We start from the raw sequence: 14,863 nt of genomic DNA, 5'->3' as shown, positions 1-14,863 counted from the left end.
TTGAATTTGTTCCATTTCACCATAAAAGCCCAAATAAAGAGACCGTGTGAATACACAATCACTCAGTACAGACTCCAGAAATGCACATTTGATATAGGTTATTTGACAGTCTGCTCTCCACACTACAGTCAAGGAAATTTTGTTTAAACAAGAAAGAACTGGACTGTGCTGTCCCCAACTCCCCAGTCTCCATCCTTACCCTTGCTTCCCAGTGGTCTTTGCGTTGGCTCCTCCCACTCCCTGGAAAGCAATACTTCTGGCATCCACCAGGGTCCCCATGTAGAAGATAGCTTACGTACTGTATGTATGTACCTGTCAATTAAAGTTGATTGGCCTGTAGCTGAGGCAGGAAATAGAAGGTGGGACATCCAACAGGTAGGAAGGATTCTCAGGGAGAGCCAAGCGCAGGATTGGGGCCCCCTCATACGTAACTAAGGACCACGTAAACATTCACGTGACAAAACTTAGACTAGAATAACGGGATGATTAAATTACAAACGAGTCAGGGAACAACCAAAGATTTTGGCCTAGGTATTTGTAAAAATATTTGCATCTTGGAGTCATTATCCCAGGAGCCCGAGTCCAGGAGGAAAAAACAAAAACAAAAAACAAAAACAAAAAAACACTACTACAGCTCCTTCCTTATCTTCCCTGGTGATTGGCTTAAAGGATGCCTAGTCGGGCAGCTTTTCTAATCCCTCTGTTTAAAGTGACAACCGCCTTCCTTCTTTTCCAAAACCTCCCCTCCTCCCTCACTTACGTTTTGTTTTCTTCAGTAATATTTATTTACTTCAACAGACCATGTCATTTACTGGCTCTTTTTAACAAACAAACAAACAAAAAACCAAAGCATCCCCGTATTTTAAAGTTTAAGCCCCCAGAGGACAAGGATATTTTTGTGTGTTGATTTCTTTGTCCCCACACAGGGAGTTGTACTGACAGCCCCCCAGAAATCATTGCCTACTGACTGAAAAGCAGGAGACTTGCACCAGCTCTAACCACAGGTAATTCTATTAAGATATACAGCTGCTGTGGGGATTGCCGATACAGAAGCTTATAAAAAAAAAATTAAGGCCATCGGTAACTCTCTGGGTACATGACAATTCACAAAGTAATAAATGGCAAAGAGATGAAAAAGTTTCTCTCCAACAGTAATTGCAATGCTCGCTGGGCATGGTGACTCACATCTGCAATTCCAGCACTCCGGAGGCAGATGGAGGAGTACGTTGAGCCCAGCTTGGTATGTGTAGGGAGTTCTAGGCCAGTCAGGGCTATTTATGAGATTTGGCTCAAAAATAAAATGGTAAAACCCAGTAGTTATAAGGAAATGGAACTTTCAAGAAACTCTAGGGCAAAAATAACTGCTATAAACTACCTAGACACATACACATACACACACACACACAAAAAGAGGCTGGAGATGGTGCAGAGGCTAAGAGAAATTATTTGTCTTCCAGAGGACAGGGTTTGATTCCTAGCATCCACATGACAATTTAGAATGATCTGTTAACTCCAATTCCAAGGTATCAGATGCCCTCTTCTGGCCTCAGTTGGTACAGCAAGGAGGTGGTGTACATATATATACATTATCAGTCATAGATATAAAATAAAGAAGATAAATAAATGTTTTTATGTTTAGATATACTTCTACACAACAACTAACTTCAAATCATTTATCCTAAGAATAACATGCAGAATACTTTACACAAAAATGTAAGTACTAATATTATTTCAAGTACTATAAAATAAACAGAATCCAATTGGCAGTCATCACTTATACATTCCACGATCCTGATCCCAGGGAATGGTGGCGCCCACAGTGGACTGGGTCTTTCCCAGACCAATTAACATAGTGAAGACAATTTCCCAGAGTCATACCCACAGGGCAACCCTATTCAGACTCTCTTCTTCACTGAGATTCTCTCCCAGCAATAAAACTAACCTTCAGAGCAAGTCTTCTGAGTCTACAGGAGTTTTAGGGAAGGGAGAAATTGGAAGACGGCAGAAGGTGATAACAAGGATCATGTTTTGTAATAGTGGCATGGAAGATGACAGCCACAGCTGGTGAATCCTCAAGGACATCTGTGTCTACGGATAGCTGGAGGACAGAGTGGCTTCTCTTAAGGATTAGGATTACTAAGAAAACAGTTATGATATTTCATAGTTAATATTTAAATGCACAACAGGAAAAGAGTCAGGGTTAGACTTAGTTACCTGAAGGATCAGAACCATAGAAGCTGGCAGCTGTTGTTAGTGATCCGGGTGGATGGATGGCACTCGCTGAGGACCTCTGGCTTGCGATCAGAATCCTGCTCTTGGTGGATGGGAGACGGGACATTGCACCCAATCCCAGCTGAGGTTTAAGGAGCATGGCTGAGCGATAGAAGGTGGGAGGGACTTCGTAGTGAGTGTACGGAGGAGAGCAAAATTCTTCTTTCCCAGGGTGGTCTGTGACCTAAGATGAGAGATCAGAGAGAGCTAATCACAGGAGGAGATCCACGCTCAAACAACAGGCACCATCACAGGACTGGCTGCTTGCTCAGAGATCTGGTGACACTCTCAGCCCAGTGTCCTCACCTCCACAGTGACAGTATAACTGTGAGCTCTTTAGTCCCTGCTGGTGTTAATACTCCAGGAGAGAAAAAAGAACTCACTTTCAGCATTTCTTTTTAATTCCATTGTTATAAATGCATTGAAATTTGAGTGACTACTTATTAAATAAATAATGTCATGGCTGAAGAAAGGCTCAGCGGTGAAGAGCAACTGTTCTTGCAGAGGACTGGGGTTGGGTTCTTAGCACCCACCAAGGTGGTTCACAACCCTCTGTGACTCAGCTCCAGGGGATTTGGTGCCCTCTTCTGCCCCCCTCAGGTACTACACACACGGTACATATACACACACACAGACACATACACACATAGAGACACACATGCAGGCAGGCAAACTACCCATACCCATAAAATAAAAATAAATCTGAAAAATAAAATAAATAAGGTTAATAAAAGAATTTATGAAATGTTCAAAAATGATCAAAAGTGTCATTATACCTATGAAATCAACATTTTTTGCTCGCTAAACTTATAACAAGTAAATAAACTATCATTTCATATTTGATTTCATATTTCATATTAGAACATCTAGAAATAATTGTTAGTAAGAGAAAAATATCTTATCTGCAAAAAATAGAGAAATTAATAGAAAAAATGGTGTAGGCCTGCACTGTGTATTTACATAATTAGAACCGGTCCTGGGGCCAGTGAGATGGCTCAATGGGTAAAGGTGCTTGCAGTTAAGCCTGGTGACCTGAGTTCAATACCAGAGATTCAGACAAAGAAAAGAGAGCACTCCTTCAACTTGTCTTCAACACACACACACACACACACACACACACACACACACACACACACAAGGATGCTGAATGCTCTCAGGAGTGTTTGGGTAGATTCCTCCAGGATATCAGATCTAAGGATAAGTCCTGTGGTCTGCTCAGTTCAGAGCGTGTATCAGTAGTGTCTACACAGACATACTTGTTAAATAAAGGAATTGTGTTTCCCTCCACCATTTCCTCAGTTTTATAACATAACATTACCATTAATTTCTCCTGTACTTAACAGAATACTATCTGTATAATCATGTTTATGAGTATATATGTACGTATGTGTAAGCATAATATAGAATGTGGTATATAGTGATATATGCACATCCTGTTCGCAGAGTGTCTGCTCTCACTGATCTGGGACTTTGTGATCCTACGGATGAGAGTCTTGCACATGCTAGGAAAGCGCTTTACCTCTGGCCTGCTTTCCAGTTCACCGATCCTTTATACTAAACAAGCATAAAAGAGTGGAGTGATTTACTTAAGTTATAATTAAAAACCAGCACTGAGGCAGCATCTGGGTAGATACATCTATTAATTAATTCCGCTCGGAATAATAATTTATTTTGTTTGTCAAGCTACTATGTATTCAGGTACTACAAATATCTCCCAGTATCTCTTAATAGGGGTTCTAAAAGTTTTGATCCGAGCCATTGAAGGCATAAACCCTATTTTGATCCCCTTTTAATGTTCAAATAGACACAAAGTTCTTTAAAATACACCACTAAAACGAAGGATTAGGCATTTAAACTTTCATTACAATCACACTGTGAAATATGCATGATGGTTAGACTGTACTCAGGGTACGGTGAATTATATCCCCTCGAGAGAAAGTTCCACATCTGCTCTCTGATGAAATTTTTATCATCATCTATTGTCTTTCTATCCATTTCTGACTTCTCTTTTCTAGAGCCTTCATTTTTAACATTATGGGATGCCAAAATGAGCGTACACACAAGGAAATCCACATCATTTCCAATCTCCATACGTAAGGATTTTAGAATTGCAGTATGCTGATCTGATTCTTTGGAAATGGACAATTTTCAGAGCTCAAAGCCCATGAAACTCTCTCATTCCATAATGACTCTAATGATTTCAGCAGTCTCAAAGCCTGCCATCTTGCTGGGTAACCGTTTTTGAAATGCAAACATCTGAAATGTCCTCTATAGGCTCCTGTACTGAGTTCTTGATTCCAAGATGGTGGCACTGGTACTGCAAGCTGAGGACACTGTAAAAGGTGGGGTCTACATGACACAAACACACCTCTACAGATGAATCTTGAATGCTGCACCCACCCAACCAGTTTTCCCTGCTTCCTGGTGCACACTATGTCCACTGAAGCCACAGACTCCTCCCACAGCCAGCTGCCCTGACCGCCCAGCCCCAGCACAGTGCCCTGAGACTCTCTGAGACCACGAGTTTCCTGTCTCCAGCATCCTAGGACACAGCAATCCTATGGCACTGCTGTCTGATATTTTGTCAAAGTGACAAAAAAAATATAACAAGCATAAATTCGTTTACAAGGTGAAAAGTATGCTTTTCATGTCTAGTTTATGCATCTTTAATTAAACAGGGGAATCGCACTCATCTTTCATCTTTGTGACAAAACAGAAGAGGTTCTGTAGTTATGGAACAAGCAGCCATTGAGCTCTTTCTCCAATGGGGAATTTTTAGAGGAAACTCCGAGTCAACAAAAGACTCCTTAAATTTCAAACACAGTCCTAAGATCAAATGATATATGCAAACAAATTCCTCCTGCTGTGACTCCCCTCCTGCCTTGCCCTGCCCCATTTTCACTAGGCTTCTTTTGCATGACTTTTCTCTAGGGAGATATAAAATTAACATATGCTCTCAAACTGGTACAGCATCAAAAGCTCCCAAAATGACCCCTTCAATGGGCTAGAGTCTTCCAGAGGACCTGGTTCAGTTCCCAGCACCCACATGGCAGCTCTTGACCATCTGTAACTTCAGTTCCATGGATATGATGCCACCTGCTGGCTTCCTTGGGTACAACATGTGCATGGTGCACAGATCCACATGCAGGCAAGACTATACACACAAAAATTTTTAAATGGCTCCTTAAAGCTCATTTTGCTTGAGGAGTAAAATGAACTTATTAGGGGTTACTCAGTTGGGGACATCTGTATTTTCCTGATGTAAGCAACACTCCGTCACATAGACCACATGCTCTATGGCTTTAAGTCAGAATTGATTAAATAAATAAATAAAAATAAAACCAAAGCTGAATTTGAAGCGCTAGCTAGTTTTTAAGTCTCAGAGCTGACAGACAGGCTCAGACAGCAGGAAGTATAAGCAAGGCCAGACTCTAAAGTCATTTACTGATGTGTACTCCATCCCAGCCTCCGTCAGGGATCCTGCTGGCTTTCACAAACACTGCTCAGCTGTAGGGACCATGTCTTGATTTGCTGCAGACTGGCACAAAGAACAACGAACAGACAGCTTGCTACAAGATGGCAACAGTTTGACTCTCTGTTGCTTTGATGAAAAAACTAAAACCAGGAGGGAAGACTTTATTCACTTCACACTTCAAGGCCCTGGGCCATTGTGCAGCAAAGTCAGGGCAGGAATCAGGAAAGCAGGAACTGACCCTGGAGGAACGCTGCTTACTGGCTTGCTCCCCCTAGTTTGCTGAGCCCACTTTCTTATACACCCCAGGACAACCAGCCAAGGTGGGGCTCAGTGCGCAGCACACATGCAACAAAATGTTAGGTGCTGCTACTGTCTTTCCTGCAAACAAAAAGCCAGTGCCCAACATATTCGTTCATGCCATGGTTTTGTGTATATCAATGTAAGATTTTCTATCATACTTTCTGACACAGGGCTACACTCGGTTGCCTGTTTCTTTCTTAGCCTCATGAATGCTAGGACCACAGGCGTGTGCCACCACATCCAGCTCACCACAAGGTTTTCTCCAGAGTCAAACACTCCACACTAAAGGATTAGCCTCCTCACTTTGAATACTCTGCTTACTTTAGTTTTTGCCTTGCTTTGCCCTGGCTCATATACATCACCACTCATGTCATGTAAGGTGGAAGCTGGCTTACATGAGCCGTTGTCTAACTCCACATCTCTCGTGTTCCGTAAAACTTGAATGAGCCTCAGAGATATTGGGACCATCTCAACCTGACTATCACACTGTGTTCTAGATAGTCACTTCCAGGCCCAAGTATACACTCTGGTAACAGTGCATCATGAGCGTCTGCAGTTCACTTACAGAGGACATTTTGTTTCCAAGTTTCACTAAAACAAAACAAAACATAAAACAAAACAAAAACAAAACCACAAATGGATACATCATTTTACAATGATGTCCTCTTACCTCCTGCAGGAACTTCTCGCTCATCTGACTGAAATGGTGCGCTGGGGGCTTGATCCCAGACACCATCAGTCCAGAAGGGAAGACCCTTGGCTTCTGCAAATCGGGCTTCAGTTTCTCGTACATGTTTGCAGCCGGCTGAAGGTCACGGTTCGCTGCCTTCTCTTCTTGGGGTAGAGGCATGCCACATGTGGGAGGGGCACAGGGAAGCCCCACAGGGACCAGTGAAGCATCCCCCTGACTCAGCGCCTGAGGGTTCCTGCGTATGTAAGTTATGATCTTGGGCCTCACATGTTTGGGTTTTGGCATGAGGACAGGCTTTGTCTCCATCCTTTCTTCTGTTTTCTCCATCTCAAGTTTCTCTGGTGCTTCCTGGGAAGAGGGCGTGTCCTTGGGATGTGTAAGAGGCTTGGGGATCCCACTGGGGCAGGTGGTCTTGTCAGGCACTTTCGGAGATGTGTTCAATACCTGCCCACCATCAGTGGGGGGTGAGGCCACTGAGGGTGACCCTGTGTCCACACTGAACACGCCGAGCTCCTGAGAACTGCTACCTGGAGGAGTTGGACGTTGAGTCAAGTTCACAGTTGTTTCTGGGTGGAGGGGAACCGGGGTACTGAACATGGAATCCACTCCAGCTGGAGTAATGTCAGTTTGGGCTGCAGTTTCTAGAAGGTTCCTATTTTCAGCTACAGGTGTTACTGTCTCTTTGCTTTTTCTGGCTTCCAAGTTGCTATCTTGAGGGCTCAATTGCTCAGAGGCATCGGTTCTTTTCCCTCCCACAGAAGGACCTGAGGCCAACAATTTGGCACTGCCTGAGTTCCCGCTACCCAGCCTCCTCTCCTCCCCACTGACCTCGGAGGGCATGCTCTCAGTTGGATCACAGAGGACAGAAGCTATTTGTCCATCATCAGGAGCAGTTTTGCCGGATACTGCCTCCCTCACCATCCTACCTGCACCTGCTGACATTTTACCAGTGAGTCTAGTACCTGTCTCTCCAGCAGGAGCGGCGCTCGGTGCAGGGGGGGCTTGCTGAGACCCCTCCACACCGGCATTGGCTCCAATAATTTCTTCTAGGCTGCTGCCTCTTCCTACTCCAAACTGTTGGTGGCTGCTGTTCAGTTGACTCGTGGCTTCTTGGTATGCCTTCTCAAATAGTTCCTTCCTCTCTACAGGTGACAAACTTCTTTCCTCATGACATCCCAGACCTTGTGCCTGGGCTGACGTTAGTCCCTCCTCATTCCTGGGTTGGATATATTTGAGTTCCACTTTGGGCTTCCCTGTCCCTTGACCTAAATACACTTCTGGATGACGGAGGCTGGGGTTTTCCTTCAATGCTGAAGCTGAACTGGGGGTCAGTTCTGCATGAGTGATGCACTCGTTGTAAACATCCAGGCCATGAGTCCCCTCCATCTTGGTCTCTGATGGGCTGGACCCCTTGGCTTCTGAGGTAGATGGTTTAGGAAGATACAGACTGTTCCCCTCTGAGGTACCTTCACCTGGAGAAAAAACTTTCCCTGGAGAGTGACTGGCTGGTGTCCCTTGTGGCCCCTCCCCATGCCCAGGCACATGGCCCTGTGGCTCCAAGATACCCAGCTGCACTGGCTGCAGGTTCGTCGGAGTGATGCTGCCAGCTGCAGCTGCTGAGCTACTTGCTCTTTTCAGCTCTTCGTTGTCAAGGGTCTTTGCCAATTTGTCCTTGGGAATATGCCTGGGAATCTCAGCATCCTTCTTAGCAGAAACCTCTGGACTGGCTTGACCCACTGTGTTCCTCCAGCTGGAAAGACTTGGTCCCTGAACACCCTGGGGGGTCTGCAGGGTTGCTCTTTTTACTGTGTGTTCTTCACTCAGTTGCCTATGGACAGTCAGAGACACCTGAGACTCCCTCTGGCTGGCAGAGGCAGCGTGAGAGCCTTTCCCGCAGCTCTGAAGGTGAGGGGGCTCCTTCTGGAAGTGGCTGTGGTATTGTGGCCTGCTTAAATTTGCATTTTCGATTTCATCCTCCAGATCATGTGACTTGGGCTCATCGCAAGAGGAGCTGACCTCCAGCATGACTTGATTGGCATTTGTATCCCCCGTCCTCAGAATACTGTCATTGTTATTTTTTGCTCCCTCTCGGTGATCTCGCAGCTGACCAAAACAGGATTTCTTTGGAGCAAGTGGGACACTCATGGTCACGTCTTCAGTGAGGGCTGCTGGCCATGCAGTCTCCCTTAAAGCTGCAGGACAACAGACAGCCGTCACCTTGTCCGTCCTTCTCTGACAATATCACATCTAGACGCTTCTTTGAACCTCTTCAGACGAGTTTCAGAACCAACCACTGTCTTGACACGCAGTAGGACAACACTTTATGCTCCATTGCTGTTCAGTGCAAAGCAGTTGGATCATGAGACCTGGAAAGAAATCAAAACATGTTCACTTTAAAGTGAAGACAGCAGAAATCGTGAGCAAGGGACACAGGCAGGAATCACACAGACGTGACCCTTGCTTCTATAATGTTATTTCATGTGCTTATCTCAAAACCGTTTCACATAAAGGCTGTGTCTGGCTAAGTATGTCCAAGCTGAAGCATCACAAGGATACACTTTGGAATGAGATATAAGGGGTCTTACATGTATGCTGTCTTAAAGTTGTGTGTGTTATATGTGTGTGTGTGTGTGTATAGTTTGTGTGTGGCGTACTTGTGTGGTGTGTGTCTGTGTAGTTTCTTTGTGATATGTGTGCTGTGTGTGTAGTTTGTGTGTGATGTGGTGTGTGTGGTGTCTATGTGGTGTGTGTGTGTGTGTGTGTGTGTGGTGTGCCTGGTGGTCATGTGTGTGTATGTGATGTGTGTATGTGTGCATAGTATGGTGTCTGGTGTGTGGTGTGTGTATATGTTATAGTGTGGTGTGTGCGTGCGTGTGTGTAGTGTGGTGTTTGTGTGTATGGTATGTTTGTGTGTGTGTGTGGTGCATGTGGTGTGGTGCTTGTGGTGTGTGTGTGTAGTGTGTGGTGTGTGTGGTGTGTGTATATGGTGTGTGTGTGTGGTGTGTGTGGTGTGTGGTGTGTGTGTGTATGGTGTGTATGTGGTGTGTGTGGTGTGTGTGTGGTGTGTGTGTGGTTTGTGTGTGGTGTGTGTGTGGTGTGTGGTGTGTGGTGTGTGGTGTGTGTGTGTGGTGTGTAGTACGGTGTGTATGTGATGTCTCCTCTCTTCACTTTCTGGTTTATTGTCCAGAGTTTGCTATAATCTAAGAATATTAGAATATTCTTAGAACAAGAATATTGGATGAAAAATTCCAGAAACAAACAATCCATGGGATTCAAACAAGTTACAGGCTTTAGTCGTGTGATAAAACTGTGTCCTGTCCCAGCTGTGTCATTTCAGGTTCTGGATCTTTTCTTTCTTCAGCTTGCTGACGCTCTACCTGCCTTCCTAGCATGTGCCTGTGGTCTACGATATCATCAGACCAAGTGCCACGTGACATGAGGTTTTAGTTCAACAACCTGTGGTCATGTCACAGCCTCTACATCATTCTCTGTGATGTCACAGCCTCTGCACCACTCCCTGTGATGTCACAGCCTCTGCACCACTTCCATCCCTTCATCAAAGGCATCATGCCCCTCCCTCCATCGACAGAAGGGTCAGTATAACAAGCTATTCTGAGAAGAAAAAGGAAGATCCCATGTAGATGATTTTCCTCCAGGTCACTGTTACGGTTCCTCTGTTTCACTGCTGGCTAGTCAGGTGCTAACCTCATGCTGGGCCAAATGCATAAGGCACGCTTTATCACAGGTCTGATGTGTACGAAAAAGGCATCGCTGTAAAGCTAAGCATCCCAGGAATCTCCATCTGAATCCTCACCAATGAGGGTGGACCACTGTCCCACAGCTGAGAACTGCCCAGCCAGCAAGCCTGCCCTTACTGCAGTGTCTCTCTCTCCACCAGCCCCCACCTTCCTAGTGTCTAATAAGTGACCCCATCATCCTTGCAAAATCTATAATAAATCTCTTTCCCATCCATCTCTTTTCCAACTGTACATAGATGTTTTTCTACTTACATGAGGTCCTTTTCAATAAACTGGCCCTTGGTCAGTTTTGTTTTCTTACCCCCCTGCCCCCGCTTCACCCCAGGACACACTAGCACAGTTGTGTCTACACCCTGTCTTCTGGGACTGTGGACTCTGGGACACATATCCTCCATTATCCGCTGCCACACTGGTCTTCGGCTCTTCCCATAGCTCCCTCACAATCTCCATTTTCCTCATTCCCCTGGCTTCTCCCCCCATCTGTCCTCAGCATGCCAATAGCACCCCCAGGTGCGACTCAACCCCAATACATCCCCTGACAGACTGAGCCTAACACAGAAGGGACATGCCACAACTGCCCTTTCTTTCTTGTTTCCATTTTGAGAATGTGCTCCAGTTGAAGATACTTTTGTCCCCAGGCACAAATACTAACAACATGTAAGCAGATTGGAATGACAGCCATTTCAAAAGAAGCTGGACTCTCTAGGCTGGGATATGAGTGTCCCAATGAGTCAAGGACAGCAAGGAATTCTCAAGCACAGCCATCCACACAGGGTCAGTATAGCAAGCTATTCTGAGAAGAAAAAGGAAGATCTCATGTAGATTATCTTCCTCCAGGACGTTGTTATGGTTCCTCTGTTTCATTGCTAGCCAGTCAAGTGCTAACCTCATGCTGGGTGCAGAGCACCAGCTCTGGTCCTCTGTAGGTGGATGTACAGATGCAAAGCCAAGAGACCTCTTGGTCTGAATAGCAGGAACAAACAAAACAAAATATCAGAAACCACAAAGCATAGTAGGACCTGCCAGACAGTGACAAATGCCCATAAAATCAGTGTGCCACTAGAGAAACCTGTGTTGTGCTTTTGTTTTGTTTTTCTTTTCTTTTTTAATGCATTTCTTTTATTTGTTGTGCATAGCTGTTTCACCAACAGGTATGTCTGTGCACGATGTGCATGCAGTACCCTTGGGGACAAGAAGGTGGTGTCGGATCCCTTGGAGCTGTAGTTACAGGTGGTTTTGAGCAGCATGTGCTGGGAATTGAACATGGGTCCTCTGCAAGAGCAGCAGCAGCTCTCAATGGCTGAGCCATCCATCTCTCCAGCCCAACGCTGGAGATTTCTAACAGCATCATTAACATTTAATAGGATCACTGTAACATAGGCATCCATTGATGGTCAAAATGTCCATATAGATGATATGCGTGCAAGAAAAGTATTGGGTTCTTCTATCTGTGCCCATCTTCAACCACTGGGCAAGCTCAGCCGTTTACAGCTCACAAGCTCAAGTAACCATTGGACACCTTATCTAGAAGTTTCTTCAGTGGAAGGCATTATCTACTTTTGAATCATGAAACAGGCTAACGACGCCTGGATTCTCACACATAATCTCTTCAATAATCTCAGATTCCAGGTTCCTGCAAGCTATGCTTATTCTGGCAATGTAGCATGTAAGTCGTTCTTACACAGTGAGAAACTCGGTCAATTCAACCCCACGTCATCCTCGATGACGTCCTGAGTCACCTGACTGAATGACAGGCTAGAGCCAGAGTCTCCAGCTCGATGGTCCTTCTGTAGTTAAATACTCGAACAATTTTACTTAAAACTCACCTGTCCCATTAAATAGTCCTTCCTACCCAATAACATCAAAATCCAACTCAAAGGCCACTTTTCCCAAAAGGCCTCTCTAAACTCCGTCTTCCTCCTCCCCAAAAGCTGCTAAACAGAGTCGACATGTTGTTTCTCCAATCCTGAGCCTATAGAGCTCTCCCAGTGGACTGGCCCTACTATGCTTTTTATCACAGTCCTAAGTCTGCACATCTCTCCCTGTGGACTGGCCCTACTATGCTTTGTACCACAGCCACGTTCCTGACTTTACTGTCCATCAACTTTCAAACTGACTCAAATCTGATCATTTAAAAGTCCTTTATATAAAGTGGTGTAATGCTGGCACGGAATGTACACACACCTTCCTTTAGCATTTAAATGCCTCTAGATCGCTTACGATCACAAATACAATGTCAATACTTAATGTGTTGTATTGTTTGGGCAACAGTGACAAGAAAGGTCAATGCAGTTTTTAAATATTTTCCATCTGTGGTTGGTTGAACCTACAGATGCAGAACCCCCAGAGATGGGTATGGGGGATTGTTCATTTAATTTTACAGCAGTTAAATATGCTTTGTATTGAACACTGAGTTTTAGTCCCTTTAGGAGATGACAAGTTATTAGATTAATGATGCAGAAGCCTCTGTGCCTCTGTGGTTTCGGGGACAGCCCTCCACAGTATAGACACTGGAGACAAAGTGATCCATTCGCACCCCAATGCAAGCTCAGAACACGGAGTGTCCACTACTGTCAGGTTAAGCATGGGCTCTATTCTTTTCAGTTGTATAATAGTAAATTTAAATGTAAGGTTCCTCTTCTAAATGAAGAACTGGCTACCTCCTCCTCAGGGCTAAATTGGGGGAAGCATGAGATGGCTCAGTGGATAAGAGCACTGTCTGCTCCTCTGGAGGACCCCAGTTTAATCCCAGCACCCATATGGAGGCTCACATTGGCCAGGGGAAATCTGCCGCCTTCTGCTGGCCTCCATGGGTATTGGAGGCATACGGAGCAGTCTTACAGGAAAAAAAACCCATATACATAAAATAATAAAAGTGACATTTTTAAAAATTGAAGAAACCTATATTCTGATTGCTAGTCTGTATTACTAAAAGGAAAATGCTTTCAAAAGATTAAAAATTATGCTTACAGTATCCCTGAACTACCAAGTCGGCTGTATAAGGCTGTATGAGTTTTCATATGTATATTCAAACACTCTATCTCCAAATGTAAGTGAAGTGCCACTTGACTTACTAAACATAGCAACATACTGTCCTTCAGCTGACCTCTGTATGGTAACCATGCGAAGAGTCAAAGTCCTAAGTTTAATATTTAGTGGACAACTTTCCTAAGAATGCATCTGGTATCTATAACATTCAATTCCATTTAATCATGTAATTTTATACGTACTTACACATGGCTTCTGATAAATCCTCCTGTTCGTCTGCTTTAGAAAACTCAGACGTAACCACTGCTGTTTTCCAGATTCTTGGTCCTGCTTTACAGTGTTTTACATGTTCAAGTGTCATTTATTCAAAAATTCTTGGGGGTAAAACATGTTTCAAATTTTGCACTTTTCTTCAGATTTTTGGCATACATAATAAGATGCCACAGGAATACAACCCAAGCCAAAACGTGGGATTCATTTATATTTAGCATGTACCTTTTTTTACATTTGTTTATCTATCCACTTTACATCTCGATCACAGCTCCCTCCTCCCAGTCCTTCCTCTTACATGCCCCCTCCCCTTCACCTCTGAGAAGGGGGAGGCCCCCCCTGGGTACCAACTCACCCTAGCACCTCAAGTCACTGCAGGACTAGGCACATCCCCTCCCACTGAGGCCAGACAAGGCAGCCCAGTTAGGGGAACGGGATCCACAGGCAGGCAACAGAGTCAGGGTAAGCCCCCATTCCTGTTGTTGGGGACCCACATGAAGACCAAGCTGCACTTCTGTTGTATATGTGTGGAGGGCTTAGGTCCTGCCCTTGTATGCTCTTTGGTTGGTGGTTCAGTCTCTAGAAACCCCAAGGGTCCACGTTAGTTGACTCTGTTGTTCTTGTGGAGTTCCTATCCCCTCCAGGTTCCTCAATCCTTCCCCCACCTTGTCAACATGACTTGCCAAGCTCCATCTAATGTCTGGCTGTGATTCTCCACATCTGTTTCAGTCAGCTGCTGAGTGGAGTCTTTCAGAGGACTTAGCATGTACCTTTTATATATTACTTAAAGGTAATGCCACACAATGTCTTTAATGCATATACATTCTTATTGCAACTATCACAAGGTCAGGAAGTGGCATGTTCTCTTGTGGTATCTTGACAGCACTCAAAATACTTGAGGCCTGTAGGAAAGCTCAATGGGTAAACACGCTTGTCACCCAAAAGCTTAGTACAATCCCCAAACCCACATGGTGGAAAGAGAGACAAGACTCACACAAGTGGTCCCCTAACATCCCCATGTCCATTAGGCATGACTGTAACGAGAGAGAGAGAGAGAGAGAGAGAGAGAGGGAGAGGGAGAGGGAGAGGGAGAGGGAGAGGGAGAGGGAG

At 44.7% G+C, this 14,863-nt stretch overlaps 1 protein-coding gene across 4 annotated transcripts in view; it reads right to left on the bottom strand.

The window, feature by feature from the left end:
* Positions 1-14,863, bottom strand: part of Mtus2 (microtubule associated scaffold protein 2) — a 353,199-nt gene that overhangs the window by 209,307 nt on the left and 129,029 nt on the right. For 2 of the 4 annotated variants that reach the window (XM_028779761.1, XM_028779762.1), the window contains exons 2-3: positions 6,717-9,103; positions 2,215-2,455 (exon numbers count right to left, since the gene is read on the bottom strand). In XM_028779761.1, coding sequence (XP_028635594.1) covers positions 2,215-2,455; positions 6,717-8,882 — 2,407 coding nt within the window. In that variant the 5' untranslated portion in view covers positions 8,883-9,103. Of the gene's footprint in view, positions 1-989; positions 993-2,214; positions 2,456-6,716; positions 9,104-14,863 lie in introns of those variants that run through there. The other 2 variants (XM_028779763.1, XM_028779765.1) reach the window with 2 other exon arrangements.

Source organism: Grammomys surdaster, unplaced genomic scaffold (genome assembly GCF_004785775.1).
Source record: "Grammomys surdaster isolate TR1022 unplaced genomic scaffold, NIH_TR_1.0 362, whole genome shotgun sequence".
NCBI classification, from domain to species: Eukaryota; Metazoa; Chordata; class Mammalia; order Rodentia; family Muridae; genus Grammomys; species Grammomys surdaster.
The sequence above is the reverse complement of the archived record's forward strand: the minus strand, read 5'-3'. Positions and strand labels throughout refer to the sequence as shown.